Source organism: Meleagris gallopavo, chromosome 2 (genome assembly GCF_905368555.1).
Source record: "Meleagris gallopavo chromosome 2, MGAL_WU_HG_1.1, whole genome shotgun sequence".
NCBI classification, from domain to species: Eukaryota; Metazoa; Chordata; class Aves; order Galliformes; family Phasianidae; genus Meleagris; species Meleagris gallopavo.
The window spans coordinates 38128658-38153022 of NC_139405.1; the positions used below are offsets into that span (position 1 = coordinate 38128658).

Sequence of the window (24365 nt, forward strand, 5' to 3'; positions counted from 1 at the left end):
AGAATGGCTTGGGTTGGAAGAGACCTTGAGAACCATATGGTTCCAGCTCTCTGCTGTGGGCAGGGCTGCCACCCAGCAGCTCAGGCTGCCCAGGCCCCCATCCAACCTGCCCTTGAGTGCTTCCAGGGATGGGGCATCCACAGCTTCTCTGGGCAACTGTGCCAGGGCCTCAGCACCCTCAGAGTGAAGAATTTCTTCCTCATGTCTACTCTGAATCTCCCCTCTTTTACTTTAAAGCCATTCCCCCTTGTCTTCTCACTATCAGACCATGTAAAAAATTGGTCTCCCTCTATTTATAAGCTCCCTTCAAGTACTGGAAGGGGGTATTTTGAGAGTGTTCTAACAATGTTTGTTAATTGTGAGCTTTTACTGGCTTTGTGATAAAATTAATAAAAGAAGCTATCCATAGCTAATCAAAAGAAGAATAAATGGTTTGAAATTTGAGCAAATGTTTAGAACTTTCTGATGAGTAGAACTCAAGACTTCTCTATGGAGATACAGTACTTCTTGTATCTGCAAAACTCAGTAGAGGTACAAATAACAGACAATTAGAAATATGTATAAAAAAAAAAAAGAAATTGTCTTTGAAAAATTTAGCAGCATTTTCTTATAATAAACTTGTATGATGTCTTTATTATTCCTTTCCATAGGCTTGTCCAGCAAATTCAATTACAGCTTTTGCATACTGCAGCTTAGTGACAGTGTTCTTCACAGCAATTAAGGTGATCAGTTACCGTCTGCACCTTATGTTTGATAAAGGCGAAGCAATTCAACAACAGGTCCCAAGAAAAAATGGAAGGCAGCGTAAAGATGCAGAGGTCCCAAAAGAAAACACAGTTCTTCAGCCCTCAAATCATAGGTAAGCTTTGCAGTATGTGTTGCTGGTACATTGTATATAACTGATAAGTTTGCACTGTCCTGCGCAGCAGAAATACCCATTGACAGCAAGACTTCTACAGTTTTGTGGGGAGCGGCGCTCCTAAAACCCTTATCAGTGCTTTTATTCTCAGTGTTCTTGCATGCTTGTGATGAAGCAGGCAGAGCTGCACCTGGTTTGGGGGTGGGGCAGCCACTGGACCATGTAAAGGGAGGAGACCTGTCTGGGAGGGGCTAAAAGATCGTGGAGAAAACTTGGGAGTTTTTAAAGAAGTATTAAAGGCTGAAGGAAGAGCAGAGGGTCTTCCTGGTTTTATCCTTGTGCTAGAATTTTGAGGGTGAGAGAGAAGAGCTGTTTCAGAAAGAAAAGTGCATTTTGTTCCTATTTCAACTTCTGGGAAAGTGGTGAAAGTTCATACAAAGCTTGCTGGGAAGGGACAAGGAAATGATGTGCACCTGTCGGCAAAGAAAATGTTTTCCTATCAAGGCTTTGAAAGTCTGAGTACTAATTTGTGTTGTGTGCTTATAAGAGCTTACATCCTCTAATCGAGCCTAGATGTGTACGTTGTTTTTCTTTTTCTGACTGCCATAATTCTGCTGTAGTACTCTTCAAGAGTAAAGTTAGAGCCGCTTTCATTTCTCAGGTCATTGGGTAGGTATTTCCAGCCTTTCCTCTGTACTGCAAATAAATAATTACAGTCAATAAATCTGCTTCTGGGTTGATTTTCCAGAATCGTGTTTATGTAGAATATTCTGCTGGAAACTTTTTGGAATAAATTGAGACTTTTTTTTTTTACCACTTTTTCAAGCTTGAGTCATAGAAATGAAGCTGACAGTCAGCTTTCATTGTTTGCAAGCTCTACAACAGATGTGAAAGAACCTGAAATATGGTACATCCAGCAGTGGCTGCAGCATAAAATGTCCTACCATAGCTTAAACGGAGTAGTTTGTTACAGCTGCCAAGCTTCAACTGAGAGCTCTGCATCTGTGAACTTCTTGTTCTGGTTTTGGTGTGTTTACAGTCGCTATGGTAAGCTCTGCTACCACCGGCTCTGTGCAAGCTGAGCAGTATCAGGTTTGTTTGTGTACCTCGCTAGTGCTGTTCTCTTGTGTTTTTGGCATGTCTCTGGCACGCTCCTAGCAGCAACTTTGCTGGTATTGTCAAGGTCTGCCTGCACCAAGGCTCTTCTCAGAAATGCCTCTCATAAGTCAATAACCATACAAAGGATTTATTTTCGTTTGAATGATGTCTTTCAGGCTCTGTTCTCACTAGCCCACAAAGCTGTTTCCTATTTACAGATGTCTGATACAGTAATTTGAGGGGCTCATCTGTTCTAGGCTGGCTCAAATTTAAAAAGAAGCTCAGTTTTTGTTCTGTTCATTAAACTTTCATTATCCTGCCTTAGTTTTGACTAAGAATTAGAAGTAGCACCTCTTAAAACCTGTGTGTAAAGACATTTCAGGTTTTCCATATGGGAGGTCATAGACACAGCAGTCTTAGCTCTTGATCAGAAAATAAAGAATATCTTGGTTAGCTGGCTGACAGATTTTAAACAGGCTTTGGTGTATTGGTTGAACAAATTTCTGAAGTCAGCTAACTACAGAAAAAAGTTGGCTGAGATGCCCAGGAAAAATAATTTTATAGCTTATATATAGCTGTAGGGTTTTAAAACTGGAATTGGGAAAACAAATGTTTTTTTAACATTTTGTCACAATGGAGATTTATTATTTACTTATTCCAAGTAAATTTTTATTGCATTATACCCGAGAAAGAGAACACGTTGAGTCTCAGTAGTACATCTTGTCCAAAAATGCTTGCTTATACCCATGGAAAACCTAAAAGAAAATGTTTAAAAAGAGTAGTGAATAGCTGAATGCATCCACCAAGGAAATGATTAACTAGCTGCCTGTAATGTATGCTTCTTTTAATTAAGTCAAAGGGAACAACTTCACTTTTTATGGTCCAATGATTATATGAATAGACATTATGCATTGCATTTCAAACAATTGTTTGATGGGAGGTAAGTAAATAACTTGGTTCCTTTTTCCCTTTTTCAGCAATAACATTGGGGATAATGGTGTAATTGGTGAGACCAACCAAAATGGCTCTACCCCTACAATACACGACAGTTTGAGGCTAGAAGCTCTTCACTCGCAGAGCTCATCTGGGGCAATGGTTAGTATGCTTTTTCGTAGTAACGTTTTCACTTTATACAATGTGTTCTTATCCCATGGAATTTTGTAGGGTCAGATGCTGCTGACTGAAAGCAGGTCTGCTTCAAGTTGGAAGGATACTTTGTATAACTACAGCTGTTGGTTAGCGTTGGCCTTGTCCCAAAAGTTTAATTTTACAAAGCTGAAGTAGATAATTCTGTAAGTCTCGAGAGATGTCTGTATGCTCTATTACATACTAATATGTGATAGAGCATACAGACAGTCAAGTCATTGAATGACTTGAAAATCTTGCTAAAGTCAACTAGTTTTCAAGGCTGCTTTGAGAGAAGGAAGAAGCTAATGTAGTCAGAGCAGTTTCTCATTCCCTGAGAAGGAATCAGCTCCTGAAGCGTTAGTGACTTATTTTTGTATAACTGGACTTATGGTTCTAAAATAACAGTTCGATATTTAAAGAAAAAATAAAACCTGATCAAAATTTAGGAGTTAAGCTACATGAGGTTAAAAATACATAGATTTTGCACTACTGGCCGTGTGGCTTTCTAAATCAGTTAGTATACAAAGTGATGAAAGTGGTTTTTGTAGATGTTATTTAAGAAAAATAAGGGATACCCATGAGAAGTTTGAAGAATAAAGTGTGCAAAAATTAGGGAACAGAATGAATGCTATCTGTGTTATCTTAAGCTACTCCCCAGGTATACTGCAATAACATCTTTAATTATGTGATCCCATACTATTCTTTCTACAGGACTCCTGCCTCATTCAGTGCAGAGGATGGTTAGTGATCTCTGAATAAGTAGCTATTTGATACTTCATTGTCTTCATTTTTTTTTCCCCCTTTGTGTCCTTATTTACTTCAAACTATTCTGAATCAAAAGTATTTCCTCATTTCCTGGAGTGTTTCTACCTTTTTGTAGCATCTGTATGATTCACAGACATTAACAATTTTTCTTTTATGAGAAAAAATATTTTTCACCTTGTTTCTGTCCTGGTCCCCAGTATTCTGGTATTTGTCCAGTCTGCAAACTCATTTTTTTTCCAGGAAACTTGTCTGAGTCTCTCATTTCCAAACATGTAGATTGGGTCTAGTCAAACCTAATCTCCTCTTCTTGCTGCCAGGCTACCACTATGAAATAGTAGGATGTAATAATTATTTCCTCTTAATTTTGGTGCATGTCAGCCTGAAGAGATCCATGTTATTTTTTCCTGGTAACTTTTTGCTAGTTCTCCATTCTTGCTCCTAGAATGTTTCTCTGCAGTATTGTATAGTTCAGGTCTCTCCACTGCGTAACAGACATTGACCTGCTCATGAGAATCCAGCAAAGGGCCACTGGCAGTGATCATTGGGGAATAAGGCACTAGATATATGAGGACAGGCAGATGTCCTAAAATCTATGTAAGACTAAAAGAATGTACTGTCTTCACTTCCCTAATGGAAGGGTATGGAGAAGACTGAGCACGCTCAGAGCTACAAGGTGGAAGACTAAAAGACAGTGGACAAAAGTACAGTTGAATATATTAAAAAAAAAATCTTTTTTTTTTTTTTAAACTGAAAGTGTGCTCAAATACTGGAAGAGGTTGTCCAGAGTGGCTGTGAAATCTCCATTCATGGAGGTATTCAAAGCTCTACTGGATATGGCCCTGAGCAACCTGCTCTAACTGTGCCTGCCTTGAATATGTGTGTGGGGGGGAAGAGTTTGGACTAAATGACCTCTGTAATTTCTTTGCAATCTGAATGATTGTAGGATAACTTGATGGTTTTCTCCTCTAGTTTTTCACTGAGAAATTGCTACCAAGTACTGGAGACAAACTTTTTCAGCTACATGTTTTTAAATCACTAAAATGAGAAGTGGAAAAGATGAACTATTTTAAGAAGGTCTAGATTAGGCACCGTGGAATGTTTTTAAAAATAAAATCTTCAATTTTCTTTCTCCCCAGATATAACACACACAATTACAGTGGTGCAATTTGGAGCATGGCTGTTCTATAACCATCTCCATCACCTACCCTTTGTATTATGTGGAAGGTACACATCCAAATTTCAATAATTTTATTGAATATCAGCACTGTAATTAACCTTTGATTAGTTAACTATTGCACTGATCTGTTGCATTACATCTATTTCTTTTCTTCCAACAGAATTTAATATATAGCCTTACCAATTTTGTGTGGTTTTTGTTTTTAGGACCTGCCAACACGGGAAACTATTGAAGATCTCAAAGGTATCTTAAAGGCATTATAATTCCTTTTCAACTTTTATTTAATCCTTGCTTGCCCCTCCCCCCCAAAAAAAAGACACAGACGACCCTGCAGCAGGATCTGTCATGCCTCATGTTAGGATCTGAATGGAAAAGCTCAAGATAACAAAATCTTAAGGGAGTTCTCACAGAAGCTTTCTCAGCTGTCAGCTGAGCTGTTTGGACTATAGCCTTTTGGTGAGAATGCAAGTAGCTTTCCCTTTTTTTTTTATATAGAGAGACTAAAGAGTTTTCCTCCCATGCTCTTGGGAAGCTCTGTGTCTCTGGAACACGTTAAAAGAGGAAGCCAGTGTTCAGGTAACATCTTAAAACCCTTAAACATCTTCTGACTGGAGACTTCTTTACAGTTTTTGCTCGCTAAAGATTTTACCTTGATAATGTATAGTGGTCCTGTTTGCAAAACCTAACTCATGTTACATCTTTTATTAGGGATTACAGTATTAGAAGAGCAGTCTGTACCACCAATTTCATCTACCTCACCTGGTATCAAAGGAGACATATTACCAGTTTCCTCAGCCTCTGCTTCAGGTTCTACAACATCAGCAATAGTGACAAAACCAGCTGCTCTGGAAACACTTTCTGGAATTGGAATAAATCAAAGCGGAGAGAATGAGCAACATGGATCACAAGTAATTCTCATGGACAAAGATGTAGCTAAAAATTTCTCTAATATTTCTTCATCGCAAGGTGATATTGTAAGGACTGGAGTTTCTTTGGAACCATGGGACAGTGAAAATTCAGTTATTTCAGACCATTTAAGTAATCCAAGAAATCAGAGAAGAGAGAAATTGCCAGATGGCTCACTGCAGGCAGGCTTTACCAGTAACTGCCCACAGTGCAGTGCTTTTGCAACCAAAGATCCTGAGCTTGTGGAAAGTTCTTGCAGTGCTGATAGTACCAATGAAGACCTTGACTGCTCAGATAGTGAGACTGCTGTTGCAATTGTTGACAATTCTCTTCCTGGAGACCAACTGTGTGAGCCCATTAAAATTGTCATCACAATGAGCAGCACACCAAACAGCACCCTCAGTGACCTTGCAGGCTCTGTCCATCTGAGGGCTCTGGGTACTGAGAGAACGAGCTCAGCTCTTGAGTCTGGTATAGTCACAGCAGATTGGCAAAGTCAGCAGACTAATGAACAGCTCAGAATTCCTGTTATAACTTTTGATTTGTCTGATGACAGCAAGGGTAATGACTGTCCAGAAATTAGTGAAAGTGAAAGAACTCCAGAGATGTTGAGGACTGATCTGTCATCCAACCATTGCTCTGGCTATGAATCTGGTGATGCAGTAAAAGAACACAGCAATCCAGTAAATGCTCCTACAGAAACGAACACTTGTTCAGATCCAAATCAGAAGAATGCTTCTGAAAATGTCCAAAACATGGGTTTGAGTTCAAAAGAAGAACTACAGAGCCTAGATCCTCAATCCTGTAGAACTGCTCATGAAAAGAGGCACATGCGGGTGCTGAGTGTAGACAGTGGGACAGATGTGCTTTTAAGTAAGAATTCAGTGGAGGCATCTGACAAAGAGAAGACTTTGCCTACTTCTAAATCTGATCTAGAAGCTAAAGAAGGACAGGTGCCCAATGAGTCTAATTTTCTAGAGTTTGTCTCCCTTCTGGAATCCATTAATACCTCAAAGATGAAGGCATCTAATCAGTCTACTGTCAAAATGGAGGTTACAAAAGAAAATGTTCCTGCTGGAGGTATGATGCATGATTTACGACTTTTGGAATAAGAAAGTTGAGATTAGTTACATTGTTTATAGCAGCTTGGTCTGAGATCTGCAGTAGAGTGAATACAGGGAGGAGAACTGGTTTTGTTACTAATTGGTGGAAGGCTGGGCTTGGTTGGAACAGGGTGATTTCATGAAAGTGTGATAGTGTCAGCTACAATTTCTTGAGTATTACATTTTCTTAAAGACACCTTTTGAAAAAGCTAATGCTAACCTCAGTAGGAATCTAGTCCATATCTAATGTTCTGTGCTAGATTGCCTTGTGACAGGCCTGGACTGTGGAAAAATCAAAAAGAATTCTTAAAAAATTGTGTATAGTTAGTTTTGTACCTTCTCTTACAAGGTGCATGTTGAAGAGTCATCTGTGTGTGTCTGAGTATGTAGAAAGCTGGATTTGTCACCAGCGGTGGCTCAATTTCTAGCTAACTCCCGTGTGCATGTGCATGTTCCTCAGCTTCCTCTATAGATATGTGTTGCTTTGTAGTTAAAAATAAAACAATCACATTCCCAGTGTGTTTCTCAATAGGTAAGAGTTGCTGAAGACTAAAATATTTGGGCTTACGGAAGAAAGTTTTGTCAGTGGGGTTTGTTGAAAACATCAGATATTTTAATGGAAAATAGTATCTTACCATGCAGTTTTCCATTTAATAAAGAGTTACGTTCAAAAAGAAAGGGAAAGAAGAAAGCTTCTATCAGTTCATTTTAAAACCTGTACGCAATCTAGTTTATAATTCTAGCATAGGAATATCTGGTTTTAGCCAACGTTTTCCTTGCTGTCACCAAACTCTGACTCTTTTCTGTTTAGGAAGAAGCATTATTTCTCATGTCTTTAGCAGCTGTGTAAAAAGGACTAGAAGACCTGTTTCATGAGTATGCTAGATGAGGTGCAGTGGAGCTGTGTGGAGTGTTGGAGTACTTGCCAAGTGATCTGCTATTTTGTGGTTTAGAAGATCTGGGCCAAAGTAAAATGAGACAGCCTATATTCTTTTCCAAAATGTTCTGTAAACTTTAGATGCTGTAATAGATTGTTCTAAGGTAGCTTAAGAGGAAGCAAACTAAATGCCTGTTTTGCATTGAACTTGGGGAACTTACTGATACTCAGCAGTGCAGCTTCTCTCCATGTCAAAACAGTGTCCCTTTCCATAGACTGGCTCTCAGACATCTGTCTTCCTCTACCTCACCCCTCCCCCCTAAAAAACTTTCATTATATGGGAAACACACTAGAGATTTCAGAATGTCACGTTTATAGAATTAAATGGCTTTCAGATGAATGCCTTGAATAATATGAGAGGGGAAAACTGCCTCTGTAAAGGAAAGCAATCAGAATAAGTCAGGTTATCCACAAATTCCATGACAACATACAAAACAAACTTGATTCATGTATGTATGGTTATTAGAGTTTAGATCTGGCAAGCTGAATTCTTTTCATTCAAACCCAAAGTCCTTGGGGAAAAATGAGGATTCAACACCAATCTGATATTTGAAGTGGCCAAATGTGAATTCCTTACCTTTCCATTTTCTGAAGTCTGTATGTTTGTCAGCATTGGAGTTGATCTCTACACAGCTAAGCTGCCCTGAGCTTTTTTGGGGCATGCTGAGCTGTTACGAGACCCGCAAATGTCCTTCTGAGTAGGGGAGTGATACTGCAGTGGCTTCTGTCACCATGTGGTGTCTGCAGACCTTGTGTTGATGCTGTGGGAAAAAGGCTACTCAGTCCAAACTTCTTAAGATGGGGAGATGTAGTTCAAAGACAGTTGCTGTTTACAGCAAGTAGGCTTTATTTATTTTCTTGCTTAGTCAGAATGTGCTCTTTGCAAAAATAAATTACTGTCATTACTGGCAGCTTCCCCGCAGTAAGATTTGATTTTAGGAATGAGAAAGCCTCTAATTTGTTTATAGCCTTGCAATTACAAATGTGCTTTTAACAAAAGAGCATTTTAAAGCAGATCTGAATAAACATTTATTCCCGCTTTAAAGTGGTTGTTTAAAAAAAAATGTAATGGAGGGGAGGCAATATAGAGCAAGGCAAAGCTATGCACCCATTGTTTTGAGGGAGGAGGTTGTCTTTTTATTTCTTTATTCTTTTGACCTTGCAAACCACTTAATTGGCAGAAGATAATAACAGATGTCTAGTCCAAGGGAGCATGAAATGCACCTCACAAAGGTGTTTACTGGGAAATGTGAGAAACTTGGCAAGTTCCTGGAAGGCTGTGTATTTGGAGCTGTGTGGAAGAAGGCTGATGTTTTGCATAATTTGGAGAAGGTAGGGAAACTTGTGAATCAGAACAGTCTTGAAAGTGAGCATGTGAATGTTGTAGATGGTTCTTTGTTTGATGTGTGCACCCTCCACACACTTGTGAATTGTGTGGAAACAGAAGTTGCATCATCTTCACCCAGCAAACCCTTTGCCAGTAGGCAGCTCTGTAAAATACAGAACAAGAAAATAAAAGCATTCTTAACACTAGCAGGGATGCCAGATTTAATGTGTTAAATACAGGATGTAAAGAAGCCAGCTTTTAAGAGCTGTTGCTTGTTCTGTTGACATTTTATCTCTTCTATGTTGTGAGAAAGTACCACTGCCACTGTTGCTAAAAATGATTTCTGGACCACTGTCCTTCCAGTTCTGAATCAATTTTTCACCGCCCTCATAATGAAAGCCTATGGAAGGGCAACTGCAAATTTTCTGTATCCTTTGTATTGTGTAGGGAAAACTGGGCTTATGGTCTGCTTTGGGTCCTTCTGCCATGCTGGGGAGCAGAAAAAGAGCAGCTGCACACCTGATCTCTACAGGATAAGGGCCCATGTCCCCTCTGCCACAAGTGACTTGAAATCTGGAGCAGACGGTGTTATCACCAGGGGACAAAGCCAGCTGTGGGAGTGGTGGGAACCCGCATGGCAGAACCTGAACAGGGACTGTATGGCCTGAATTGAGATGTTTTTCAGGCTCTTTTTAGAAAAGGCACTCATTATCCTGGTCAATGCAGAAACCACAACCTTCAGTTAGTTCTTTTGGATCCCTAGCAATTACACTGCTCTATAAAAAAACTAAGATGTACTTAAGTGGATATTTTTAGATGACTTAGTTTTTCCCCCTACGTGTAAGAAAGAGAGCTACAGCCTGCCGTAGAATCATGAGGCAGAGTGATCTTCTGCATCGAGCCACCAGTCCCAGCAGCAGCTGAAGTGTGAGGCTGGGGCAGGAGGCACCTGGAACATGAAGCCCCTTTGAATGGAGGCTGGGGGGTGGTGCAGAACTCACTTTGCTCAGTGTGATGCTTAGGCTGTAAACAGGCTTCATAGGCTGTAACCTAAAAATTTCAGACTTTTTAAGTGATGTTAGTGTGTTCAAGGGCAAGGCTGACACCTGTAAAGAAATTATGAAGCTATTTCAGAGGTTGGCATTCTGACATTGTTAGCTTTAATGATTAGATTACTTACCTGAGACCTCAAAAACCATGGTTTTATTCCCATCTCTGTTTTGGCCTTGGTGATTATTGTGAGCAAGTCACTTCTGTGCTTAAGTTTCCCTGTCCTGTAACAGGCACAGCAAGTACCAGTAGTTTTTCCTACTGCTTCAGTATTAATGTGGTAATCCTGATTAATGGATAATCTTATGTGTTTCTTCACTGCCTGTGGCAAACCTTTATAGCAATTTGTGGACTGCATCAGATTTACTGACCACTGCTGATGTTTGGGGGCAACCAGCTTTACTACTGTGTTTTTGTTGTTGTTTTTTTGTTTTAAATGTATTTCTAGCATAGTAGGCAAATGTAAATTGTGGATAAAGTACATAAGCTTTATGGGTATCCAGCATTTTTACTTGCTTGGGCTGCTCTGAGGAATTGTCTTGGGCTGCGTATAAAGTATATAATATAGTCGATGTATAGAAGTAACAAAACTACTTTTTAAAATGTTTTTTTTTAATACAATGTAGGAAAGGGCAACAAAAATGTAAACCTAGCAGGTTGGACACGTGCAAGGTTCTTCTAAAGCAGAAAGGATGAAGGAAGGTTTGGGAATGTTGATTAAATTGTCTGGTTTTAGTCTATAATATGTTATCCACAGATATGAAGGGGAGATATCATTAGTCAGAGAGCTATTTCATTCTGAGTACTGACAAGAGCATAGAGTGATTTGAAGTTAGTTATTTCTGCAACCAAGCAGGCAACAAGTGCAGTTCAAAGTGAAGCTTTCTATTTTGGAGCTTAGTGTTGTGGGAAGAAGTAGATTCTGCAACAGCAATTAAAGAACAGAAGAGGCTTGGGCTTAATTAGCTTAATTCTGCTTGACCAGATTTCAAAACAGATGGTGTTTGAAATTATGACAACAATGGCATTTTAACTTGCAAGATTGAGTTGTGGAGATTGGAATGGGGATATGTGAGTAAAAGACAAAGGAAAAACATCTAGGAGACAGGAGAAAGGGCACAAAATGATAAAAATATGCTAAAAACATATTAAAAAAAAACAGAGACTAAAAATTTAAACTGTTGTTTTATTTTGATAACTATTTTTACGAAGGCTGTACCCTTTAAGCTGTAAAGCTGTCAGACTCTTCCCAGTGATCTTGGCAAGGATTTTAACAGAATACATGTTATGTTCAACCAAAATATAAAACAGGCATACAGACCTGTATTGGTATTTGTGCAGGACTCTTCTACACCATCCTTCCACAGGCATCATGTAGCTATAGAATCGTAGAATATCCTGAGCTGGAAGAAGCCCACAAGAGTCGTTGAACCCAACTCCTGGTTCCACACAGCACCACCCCAAATCTGTGTCTGAGAGCGATGTCCAAATTTTCCTGAACTGCAGCACTCGGGGCCGTGCCCACAGCCCTGTGCAGCGCATTCCATGCCCACCACCCTCTGGTGCAGCACCTGTCCCCAACCCCCACTGCCCTCCCCTGACACAGCTCCATGCCGTTCCCTCGGGCCCTGTCGCTGTCACACAGAGCAGAGCTCAGTGCTGCCCCTCCGCTCCCTGAGAGGAGCTGCAGCCGCCATCAGGCCTCCCCTCAGCTCCTCTGCTCTGCGCTGGGCACACCCAGGGGACTCCTCAATGCTACCTGCCCTACAGATCTTTCACCATCTTTGCAGCCTTCCTTTGGACACTCTCTAGTAGTTGTGTGTTCTTTTTTACTATGGTGCCCAGATCTGCATGCAGTACCACAGCGATGGATCTTGGTACTTGAGATGTGGTGTGTTGTTTGCGGAGCCCAAGCCTGTGGCTGGGGCTTCTGCTGGTCCAGCTACAAGTACACCAGAGCAGTGGAGCAGTGCTGCTGGCTCCACGTCTTGCCAAACTCTATAGTGAATGTGCAGCTGTGCTGTGTGTTACGCTTTTACTCTTCTTTTGGTCATGGTATTTCTCCTGCTAGCTTAATGTTAAGCTTTGCCAGAAAGCATTTTGGTGATGTGGAGCTTGTTACGCACCCTAGCAGGACACTCCTTGTCTAGACACCCCTATCTCTGTTTAAATTCTGAAGGTGTAATTCATTTGGAAGAAATGAGTGCTTATGAAAACTAGGCACAAACCCATAGGGCCTATCTGTCCAGGGCTGGAAGTACTCATTACTGAGGTGTTGACTGATTGGCATATAAAGCCTGTAAGAAGGAGGACTGTTTATGTTTTTATTATCATGACTCTTTACTACTGCAGGAAAAAAGTCTGAATGGTTTGTGGTTTGGAATGGGGAAGAGAGACATTTTCCGAAACCACCAGGTAATCAAATTAAAAAATCTTTTTGTTTCAACCCTAGAGCCAGTTTTGGGCAATGTGAGACCAATTAGATTTTAAAACCACAATTTCTGATCTCTATCAGTTATTAATGCTTGAACAGCCCAAACCTTTGGCAAGATGATTTTGATGAGATGTCTATGGCTTCTGGTAGTTGCATGATTTAGAGGATGCTTCAGTAATTCATGGTTAAATAAGATACTGTTTTTGCTTAAGACAATGTTAAAATCTTTGAATAGAAAGAAAGAAAAGCCCACCAATCTGTTTCTTTTTTTGTTATTTGCTTTTTTTTTAATAAGAGAAAGTAGGTCTGCAAAACGTATTGAAGTTTGTCTCCCTGTATAATAGACACAAAGCTTTTCCCTAAACCAGGCTTATACTCACTATACTGCACAAGAAGCCAAAATCCCTTGTGCTCCATGAAGAGATACAAGACCTGAAACATTTTCAGTGTTCTAATGACATTTTAAGAATTTTTCAGCAGGAGCCAAAGGAGCTGCTGTTTCAAGCAAGAGTTATGTGGTGTCTTTATTTCTACTGCTCATTCTGCCCTATCTGGTTAGGCTTGTGATTGTGGTCTGTGACCCTGTTGAGGTTCTTCACATTTGATGCTGCCTGCTGTCTTTTCATTAAGGGCCAAGACCTGCTGGGGTCAGTGTGATGGTACAGTTAAAGTTGTTCTTATTCTTCTGGATTTTACTTTTCTTAATAAAAACAATTGAGTAGGCATTATCTCCAGAGAGAAGGGATTCTATGATTGTGCAGTGAGAAGCTACAGGACACACTGCAGCATCTCTAGCAGCACAACATTTTCTTTCTTAAATATTTAGTTGTGTGTCAACTTATGATGGTGATGAAACCAACATTTGTTGCACTTTAAAATCCTGCAGTGATGAACAGCAAAACGTTTTGCTGTTCAGCGTGAGCATAAGTAACTAAAAGAGACCATCACTTGAAATTTTTTTATATATAGAAATAAATTTTATATATTATATCACTTATAGGGGTGATATAAATTGGCATATTCAGTGTAGTAGAAACAGGACAAATCCATTGTGTGTGTGTGTGTTTTTTAAAAATCTATGGTTCAGTGTTTTCCAAACGTAGGGAAAGCTTCTGTGAAATCATTTAGCTTGTTTTTCTCTGTACTGCATCAGGAGTGTGACTGGTAAGGAAGAGAAGTTGAGTAGCTATGTAGTTTCCATTGCAAATTCCAGCTTTAATTCCTTTGAAGATGCTTCCCTTCTTTTTGTAGAAAGGAGTGAGTGTAAAAGAATGTGAGGCAGTGCTGCTGCTTTTCTGCTGTCAGTATGCATAGCTGGGAAACAAGTTGTAGTTCTCAAGAAGGCAGACTCTTACTGTTATGGGTAAGGGAAGATTACTTCCTTTGGAATAAGAGGAGAAGGAAAGCAGAAATTCTCACTCATTTGTCCTTTGTATCATGCAGCCTTTTCTTGAAACAGTGCGTTTGCTTATCAGGTCAGAATATCTCCTCATCCAAAATTCTCTGTAAGTTGTTTAAGCAATATTATATAAGTCATATTAATGTTTTTCTAAAACTAGCGTTTGCTGTTGTTTTAGCTTTTCCTTAAGATATTTCTGTGCAGTTGTAATGAGCAACACTCCTGACAGTCATCTGTGGAGACTGTCACTACTTCACTGCCCTGTTTTCCAGATAGTCAGACAACAGAGAGAAAAGAAGAAGTGATGGGAACAGAAAAGCACCGTGAGCAACTTCCTAAGCAGGAAAGATCAGATGTACAAAGCCAAGATCGTGCTAGTACTAGTCCAGTACTACCAGAGTCTGCCAAATTTACAGCACTGTAAGGCCAGTTTACTTTACAATTTTGTACTTCAAAGATATGATGTAATCTGTTTTGTTTCATTGAGTAGAAATGACATAAACTTTTAATTAACCTCTCCTTCTTTCTGTTTTATTGAGAACAAGAAAAAAGTTCCTCATAGTAGTTTTGAAACATTTTTGTGTCAAGTTACCAGGGCAACAGGCAAAGGCAGATAATCTACCGAGTAACTTCTCAGCAAGACAGTTCTGTCTTGCAAGTAATAAGTGGACCTGAGGCGTCTGTACAAGATGAGCTATCCGTGGATGCAATGCATGTGTTCATAGATGAAAATGGTGAGTTTCTATAGGTGGAATAATTGTAATGTGTGAAGAAATTTCTGTAGAAAATTTTAGTCTTCCTAAGAGGATGCTTTTCATCTTGCCTGTTATGGATTGCATGTTTTCCGTGTGTAAAAGAAGATGGCTTAGTCATATCAGTAAATGCACTATCAGATTAGCAATAACTAGGGTGTTTAAAATGCAACCACACAGATGTGAAGTCTCTACACTGCCATACATACCAGAAGTTTATCTTCCAAATGTCATCCTCAAGAACTGCAAAAACAAAGCCTTTGTGCTGGGAGGGGAGAACAAAACCTTTCTTCTCTTTACTGTTGTCTTTTCCAGCTGAGTTTGAGTTGGTGCTGGCTCAGGCTGAAATCTCTCTGATGATATTGTGATTACTTTTGTTCAGAGTCCTGATCTGCCTCCTCTTTCAAGTGAATTAAATAGAGGAGTGGTCTTAAGCTTGGAGCAGAATTGCTCCACAGCTATTACTAGAGATTGAAGCTGTAACATGCATGGTGGTGGTTTGTTTGAACTCTGCATGGAGCCCTGTGAGGTCCTGGCCAGCACCTTTGAATTGCAGCCACCACACTTTCCCTTAAAGCTGCCTTCAAAACCAGTGCGAATGAGTATTTGTGGCAGCTGGGATCCTAATCCCAGCCTTGTTTTGTTTTTCTGCTGATTCCTCCTGGCCTTGCTCACAGCCCTACAGTTCCTTGTGTGCAGTGAGGCTGAGAGCGGCGAAAAAGCATGGCCTCAGGCTTGAGTTTAACAGGGTCTCTTCATTTCTTCCTGTTGAGCAAAAGGGGAGTGCAGTGCCTTTGGTTTTAGCAGAATTTTTCACTGTTTTTACCTTTTCACCTCACCTTCCTGAGCAAAAAGAAAAGATTTGTTCTACAGTGAGTTTATATTAATAGATGGTCTTTCCATTTACCTTACATGCATTTAAATGACAGCGTTGTCCGTAAGCCTCTTATGAATGTGTTTCTATGGATGCTGTTTTGATTTGGTTTCTCTTTGCTATCGTGGATTCTTACGCTTAATTATGAAGAAGAGGTCAAAATTTCACTTGTATTTGTCTCGTTTTCTGTAAATTTTTCAGTTTTTTTGAATGTTAATTTGCTCTCTGAACTTTAGTTTGCAAACTAAAACCTGATATATATTTATACATGTGCCTAATTTTTTTTTTATAAATTTGTTTGCAAAACAAATGATCATATCGTGTAACTGACTTCTTTTATATGAATATATATTTTTTTTTTCTGAAGGGGAAATTAGATCCTGTTATTTAAAGGCTGGCTGTCAGAAGGAAGGAAATTTTCGACATCAACTATCAAACTGTGATTGTATTTCAAATGCTCAGTAAGTAAACCCTTATTTTTAGAAACTGAGTTTTCATTGCTGGAAGCTATGAAGCAGAGTGTAGATTTGAAAGATCTGCGTGAAGGAAGAACACTGGAGAATAAATGTATTAACCTATTCTAGAGATGTCAAAGTATGCATTTTTATTCTGTAATAGAACAGCAATTGCTTTGTAAGAATATTGAATATTGTGGAAAAGTGAAAATGAAAACTAGAACTAGCCTGTGTGATTTCCATTACTTTCTGGGAATAGCCAAAGTCAAGTGTGGCGATATAAGTGAGATTTGTGAATAAAATAAAGTAAGTGAGACTGTTACCAGATATTCACTCAGCCTCATTGTTTTACTCATTTCCCTTACCTGTTGGGTCCTATCAGCATCAGCTACTGACACCATTTCCTCTCAATTCAAGCAGCAGAGCTGTTCAACTTTCATGGAATGTCTAACAGTAATTTGCCACTCTGAAAAAGGGATCTGAACAATTTTCTTTCCTAAGGTCTTTTCAGAGTGATTGCACAAATCCCAGGCTCGCTACTGTGGTTTCTGCTGTCTGATGTGATTTGTTATGCATGTTTATAAAAAGAATTTTAATGAATTATAAGTATTATTATTGAATTATATGTTTTTCATATTGTTATAGAGCATTTGTAAGAGTGAGGGGATGAGAGGGTTCATTGTATTAATAGTAAATATTGTTCTTAAGGTTTTTGGCTTTCAATGGAGACTTTTGAAAACCTCAGGAATATGTTAAGAATGTGCTAGCATTATAGATAAAATGCTGTTATGAGATGCATGAGAATAATACTCTTTATTTTCAGAGGATGAGGAAAAAAATATCTGACTTCATCTGTAATAGAAATGTTTATGTTTCTTCAGGCAGAAAGGGAAAACAACCCATGGTAGAGTCTAGTTTCAATCAAACATCTTGGTTAGGAGTTATGTAACTCCTACAACTTCCTCCCCCTGCCCCTCCCCACTTAGTACAGAATAATGCCCTCCTATCCCCATCCCCTTTGTGTAACTGTGAACTGAATCTGTCTTAAATGCATAAATAGTTTTAGGTCTCCTGACAGCTTTCCGTTAACCTGTTTTTATTAATAAAGGACAATGTTCCTTCTCTAATATGCAATCCTCCTAAATCTGTCCATCTGTGAACATCTATGTCATCTGTGATCTTGCATCTATGTCTTGCTGTACTACATTAAATGCAGATCTTTAGTTTGTGGTTTGCAGACCTCTAGAAATGTGAGCTATATGTAAAGGAGTCTGTTAAGTGTTGTTGGTAAAAGCAAGTTCAAATGTTCTCTGCAGCCATTTACGTCCGTTTAACTTAGATCAGTACCTTTGTTGGAAATCTTGGAATATAGTAGTTCTGTCAGACTGTACAGAACAAAACAGCAAAGATCAGTGTCTTCCCTCTGCTTTACTGTTTTTGTATAGGAATAGAAATGCAAAACACAAAAGCTTTTCCAAGAACAGAAGAGTAATAAAGGAAAGTACAAAGCAGAAATTTTCAAGAAAAACTAGGAAGGAGGACCAGGAAACATAAAGCGTGCCCAAAGCTGAGATTTGCAAGAGCAGTTTGTAGTATCTTTAGATCAGAGAGATTACATTTGCTGTTCAACTGGCAGTTCCTAGCATCAGTGCATAGATTGAAGGGTAGCTTGGGAAGGAGAGGGTTTTCATTTTCTCTTCAGTTGTTCACCATCAAGTAAGCTTGCATTTAAATGATCCTGAATGTCTATAGCCTAGTAAAAATAGAGGAAAACTCTTATCTTCTTTAAAAACAGTTCTGGAATGAGGCATCTCTCCTTCCCCATTCGCTCCTATCTCCACCAGCAGGCATGCACAGCACTTAATGTCAAGTTAGTTTCTTGTCCATAGTTAAAAGTAAGCCAAATAGTCGCAGTTCTCATTTAGTTATTTTGATTATAGAAGAAAAAGGCAAGTATACCGAATAAAACAAAGCACAAGGCATAATCAGCATTTGCTTCAGTTACAGTCTCTTTATGTCTCTGTGGAGAGTTCTCCAGAGAAATTACTCACTCAAGGGTAGCTCTGCTTTGACAGAGATATTTGGTAAGTTAAAGTGATAATACACATTGCCCAAATCAGTAGCAAGTCATGCCTTGAGCTGTCATTGTGAAGGATAGGAGGACTTCATTGGATAACTTACATACCCCATGTGCTTGCCTATCACATTGTTCATTGTGTTGTGCAAGAAGTCTGTACCAACAGGAGGTGCTACTGTTATGAAACACAACTCTGTCATGTCCTTAACTTATCTCCAGACCTATCAGAAAGTTAACTAAAGACAGGACAATAACTCTGACAGTGCTTTTACATGAGTATAAAAAGATTTGTGTATGCAAGTCATCCAAATTCAATCTTATGAGCTCAGAGGATGTGGGAAAAATTAATGCCTGGATATAAGAGGGTTGCATCTTCACTGAATAGCAGAAATAGAGTTCTGATCTCAGAGAGCCCAGATTTCAGAAGCTTATGAAGAAAATAAATAACGTAGATCTGCAGTAGACGAGTATAAGCTTTTAAAACATTTTTCACCCATCATGCTCTGTCTCTAGTACTTAGATGAAGTTTCTCCTAAAGCAAAAACATTAAACTGAGTTGAGCCAGTAAAGCCCAGATGTTTGTGGGCTGTGTCCTGATGCTTCTCTTTGAGAAGACTTGGAGATGTTGGCCCAAGCCAGGTGGTGGCAAGAGGCTCTGGGGCTGTTGGTAGAAGCAGAAGAGCAGAGGTGCCAGCACGCACTGGACTGTGGCACTTTTTGGGTAGCAGTGCAATTCAGAAAGGGGTTTTTATTAGGGAGTATGAACTGGTTGGTCCAGGATAATTTAAGTGGCATGTGAATTGGCCAAAGGTAAATACCTTTTGAATAAGTCAAACAAATCTGGATAAAGTATTTAAGTCTATGAAGTATTTAAATATTACTTGAAAGAAGCCATTAAATAAAGCCTTGAGGCAGACTAACTAATGATTAACAATCTTAAATTCAAATTATAACTGTCTCTGTCTACTGAATCCTACACTATTATCTGCTCCAGCAGTAAAATCTTAACCAATATGGCATTCCACAACAGCAATTAGTAGGAATTGAAATCAGAGTAGTATTTCTGTGGCCTGTGAACATATTAATCTGATCCTCTTTCTGAAATGCATTTATCACAACTAATGCAAAGTCTTAACATTGCCTCTTTCTCACAGAACTTTTGGTTTGGTGTTATGGTTTTTTACTTTTGTGTGCTTCTTGCCCTTTCTTGGAGTTTAAGGGCTAGATGGACAACCTGAAAGAATAAAAACGGATTAAAAGATGCCACACAAAGCAGATGTCTGAGTTTGAAGGACTAAGGCATGCTTTCTGCAGAGGCTCCTTGACATTGGAAACAATATTGTTAGAAGGAACTGGCTGATTTCAAGCGCTGTCATCGCTTCTTTTTGGCTCTATTCTGTAGTGATATGATCTTTAGAGTATTCTCTAACTTGTCAGGGTTAATATGTATTCCATTAGATATTGTAGTAGTTGGACTAATAGAAGTCATTACCTTTACCAGCAGTCCTTGTCCTGGAAGCTTTCAGAGCTTCTTAAACATGGATGAAGTCGTCTTAATCATTTCTAAAATGATATTTTGTGAATTAGAATCATTTCAAATTAGTTTCCTATTTGTGTCTCACCAAAATCTCTCACTAATCCAGCTTTTAAAAAATTTTGATAGTTACATTTTAAGGTAGTCTTTACACTGTAATGATTGTGCGCGCGCACACACAGAAAGAACAGATACGTTTTTCCCATCTTAAACCTCACTTTGGCAGGGGATTCTTGTTGCTGTATTTGGTAAATTACTTAAACATGGGCAGGTAACTAATCAATTGCCCAATTACTGTCCATGTAATTACCCTGACCCCATTTCTGACTGTTGTCTTGCCAGAAGCACCTCTTGCCAACGATCACTGGAATGGATTCCTTGCAGAGCTAATTGCCTCTAAATTTGATGCCCCCATTACCTTGCCAACTTCTCTTCTAGCCATAAGTTGCTTTTTGACAGACTTTGACATGAGAGAAAGTGCAAACTGTATTCTAAGTTCATGAATTACATTAGAAACCACTTACAAAAAGGCCATTTGGATCTGTTTTGGACTTAGAAACTTGAAAAACCTTCTTCTGATCCATTACATTATGTTCTTTAGCAACCTTTATTTCCTTACAGTGAATCCTTCATATTTCTGTACCATGTGGCTTAGGTGTGTGATTGGATTCTGGGATGGCAAAGGAGGACAAGGATGCTCACTTGTGTAAAACTGACGCGTGGTATAAGCCTGAACTCCTTTTTTGCATGATTAATCTGTCTTTTGACTTCATTTTTTTCTAGGTTTGAAACCTTACCTATATAAAACAGTTAAAATCACCAGTTAGAGTTTTCTTCCCATTGAACTGCTGATACAATGTAAAACTCACAATCATTAGCAATAATATCCTTTAAAACATGAAGTGAAAATATGTGCGAATTAAACCATTTTTAGAGATTTATACCTGTTTTTGGGGCTATTACAAACAAGTTGGAGTTAGTCTTACTGATTAGGAGGTGTCATTTTGCATCCTTTTTGTCTGCTACTGTGTGACAGAGAGCAGATGTTTCAAAGGAATTTCGTTATCTACCTTGAATATCTCTTGTAATTAAATAACTGAAGCAGTTTTCATAAGCATTCAAAAAGATAAATACTGGCTATCATGTTATCTAGGAGTTACGTGTGAAGTGGCTCATAAGTATCAGTGAAAATATAACCTCCTAAAATTACAGTAATCATAGTAATAGCGTTAATAATTTCTGCAGCAGTAGTGTGATCTGTCCCCATTACAGAAATCAGTAGTATCATAAGATATATATCAATGCCAAATGCATGAATTATAATGCAAGACTACAATTGCATACTCTATGCATATTTGCTTTACCAGGCTAATCTGTTTTTCAAACGTTTGACTGCTTTTCTGTATGTCCTTGTGTACTGGAGGTCTTTTTCAGAAGGTCAGACAACCTCTAGTGTGTTTGTGTACGTATCTGTATGTATTAAGAGAAATATGTCCATATTCATTATCTCTCAGTAATGTAGCTTTCCTCAATGAATGTTTGAAATACTGTGCTCTTAGAATTCTATCTTTCTGAATTACGTGGATGTCAGAGGTTGATAAATAGGTGTGTTATCTTTTCTGGTTTCACAGCTATGAAAAACTGTTCAACTCATGTAATTTAGTGCTGTTTTTTCTCCCAAGTACCAAGTGCTAAAATAATATACTGTCTGAATCTGTAGCCTACAGAATTTGAATATTTGCATACTCTTTTTGGTGATTAATATGTGAGGTGTTTTATATTTTATATATTTTATAATTCAGTGGTGGAACTCAGGACCCTGTCATTATCTACTTCCCTAACTTAAGTTGCAAAGACAGTAAAAAGTAAGCTTAATTTAAATGTGAGACACTAATATGATACATTTTACTATTTAATAATATATAGTATATACTATAGTATATATAGTACTGTATATATATTATTATTCATATATAATATAAAATAATATATAACAATTCGTATATATTATTATTTATATCATATAAAATAATAATATACAATATAATGATAAATAAAAATAATATATATAGCATATATTATTAAAATATTACTAATAATTTCTATTTACTTTTCTCCTACCAAAAGTATGATCTCAATTTTTACTGTGTGTAAAATTCTGTTCTTTGTGGCTGGAGAAAGCTGGGGCACGACATCCAATATCATGATACGATGTTATTAAGTATAATGTTGTTGAATAGTTGTACTCGCATATAAATCCCTTGAAATGGTCTAATGCTTATGCATTCAGATTATCTGTTCTTTCTGCTTTGTCATTTGAAATAAATTTCTGATTGGGAATATCTACAAAGGAACTACACAAAGCTTCGGTGGTAGTGCCTGAAGCAGATCGTGGGCATGATGGCACTGTAAAATTCATCTGGTAGAATCATAGAATCCTTTGAGTTGGAAGAGACCTTTAAAGGTCATCTAGTTCAACTCCCATGCAATGAACAAAGATGTGTACAGCAATATAAGAAGAGATTATTGCATAGCACTGAAGAATGTACCGATGTAGGATAATGATGGTTACTGACTTTGTTGGTGTTTGAGCATTCTGCTGTGTGTCCTTACGTTTGTTTCTATTAAGCACCAAGATGTGTGTGTGTGTGTGTGTGTGCGTGTGTGTGTGTGTGTGTGTGCAGAAACAGATGTGCTGTGGCTAACTATGCTTTGAAAAATACAGAGCATGGTCCACGCAAAATCCTGATGTCCATATGTCCATACCAACCTGGCAGTGCTTGCTATGTTGAAAAACAGAGTAGCTCCAGGGGAAAATGTTCTTGTGGTATTTTTTTCTAAAGCAGAATAAAGAGCTACTTTTTGAGAAAAGGTAAGTTTTCTTTCTCAAGTGAAGTATTAGCTTTCAAAAAGTCAACTGGAGTTGTCTCCTCACAAGCTGTGGCAGCATTTGGCCATTTTTTTCTTTCCAGAAACACTTTTAAATTTTATTTCAAAATAATGCAATTTCTGAGGATGCCGTTTGTGCCTGTTTTCTTCTTTCCTGTGTTAAACTCCGGAGAAGAAAACGATACTGAACCTCTCAAGCTTGTGCAAGATGATGTCATCATACACCAGCATTGATTTTGAAGTTAATAGAACTGGTGTCTATGTAGAGCAATCCAGATGTTTGCTGACAGCAATTCTGCTTTGTAATGCTGAAGTATTTGATTCATTCACATACTTTGATAGGTTCACATGGTGGACCTCTTGTTGCAGTTAATCACTTTGTGTCTGGCAACAGTCAGCTTTAGGAGGCTGATGTGCTGTATATGTGTAACATAAACTAGAGTTTAAAATAAATATGTAAGGCCACAGAAATGGATTTATGGTGTGCAACTGAGAGCATTAAAGAACAGGAGCAAAATGATTAGACTTAGCCACTTCCGAGGGGAAAAAAAAAACAAACAAACATTTTTATATTAGGTACAGTTTCTCCTTCCTGCCTTGACAGCTGAGCTGAATGAAAATTTGAAATCTCTTGCATGTATCTAAAACTACCTTGCTGTATACCTTTCTAAAAAATAATTAAAAGATCATCTTCTCCCACTTTCTTCATAATGTATCAGTTTTGTTATTGCAAATGCAATTACTATAGTATATAATAAAATCACATAATTTCATTCATGTATGTAATTGTATTTATATGTTTTATTGTTATATGTGGTTCATCTGCTCCAGTATATGTATTGCACTTCTGTGTGAGCAGTCCGTCCTCTGAATGCTTCATTGTTTAGATGAAGCACTGACTCTAAACCCAAGCTTCTCAGAAGCTTTATTATCATTTGGTTTTTAAAATGCTTTTCCAGTATAGGTAGAGAACTCCATTAAGAAAAAAGCAACTGCCTCTTTTGTAGTGTTTTTTTTTTTTCTTCTTTGTTTTGAGAGAAAGGGCTTTTTCAACATCAGACAGGCTGATAGGTTAAAAAGAGCTAATTGCAGCAAAACAGTGTCCCACAAGTACTAAAAAAAACCCCATGATTGAAGTTACCTGCCAGTAGAGCTATTAAGTGCCATGGACTGCTGGTGTTTCTGGCCCTGGGCAAAAGAGGAGAGCTTCAAATCAATGAGTTAACTTTCTTGATTTACATTCACATCCATGAATAAGCTGTGGGAGTGCATTGTACTATGTGAAGGCATCTAGCTGAATGCCTTAGCAGTACTATATGTCTCCTGTGTAGATCCATTAATACTCCAGTATTTTCACCACTGAAAAAGTCTCTAAACTTGTGAGGAATAAATCTCATAGGAGAAAGTAAACTTAAGTTGTTTTATTATTATTTTTTTTTAGTTTTAGAATTTCAAAATGCCATTTTAGAATGAGAAAATACTGTGTGTCTGAAACATCATTTTCTGTATTTCTCAGCAAGGTGACCCCCTTCTGCTCTAGCAATAGCTGCTGACTTCATTTTGAGGAAGAATTCTGAAGGCTGCTCAGCAGGTTGTGTTGT

The 24365-nt window shown here is 38.3% G+C and overlaps 1 protein-coding gene across 7 annotated transcripts in view; it reads left to right on the forward strand.

Annotated features, from left to right (window-relative positions):
• The window catches only part of PCNX2 (pecanex 2), a 153158-nt gene that overhangs the window by 8133 nt on the left and 120660 nt on the right, over positions 1-24365 (forward strand). For 4 of the 7 annotated variants that reach the window (XM_085219727.1, XM_085219725.1, XM_085219723.1 and 1 more), the window contains exons 2-9: positions 651-859; positions 2935-3052; positions 5234-5270; positions 5736-7013; positions 12703-12765; positions 14456-14603; positions 14772-14917; positions 16177-16270. In XM_085219727.1, coding sequence (XP_085075853.1) covers positions 747-859; positions 2935-3052; positions 5234-5270; positions 5736-7013; positions 12703-12765; positions 14456-14603; positions 14772-14917; positions 16177-16270 — 1997 coding nt within the window. In that variant the 5' untranslated portion in view covers positions 651-746. Of the gene's footprint in view, positions 1-650; positions 860-1097; positions 1215-1345; positions 1529-2934; positions 3053-5233; positions 5271-5735; positions 7014-12702; positions 12766-14455; positions 14604-14771; positions 14918-16176; positions 16271-24365 lie in introns of those variants that run through there. The other 3 variants (XM_085219730.1, XM_085219729.1, XM_085219724.1) reach the window with 3 other exon arrangements.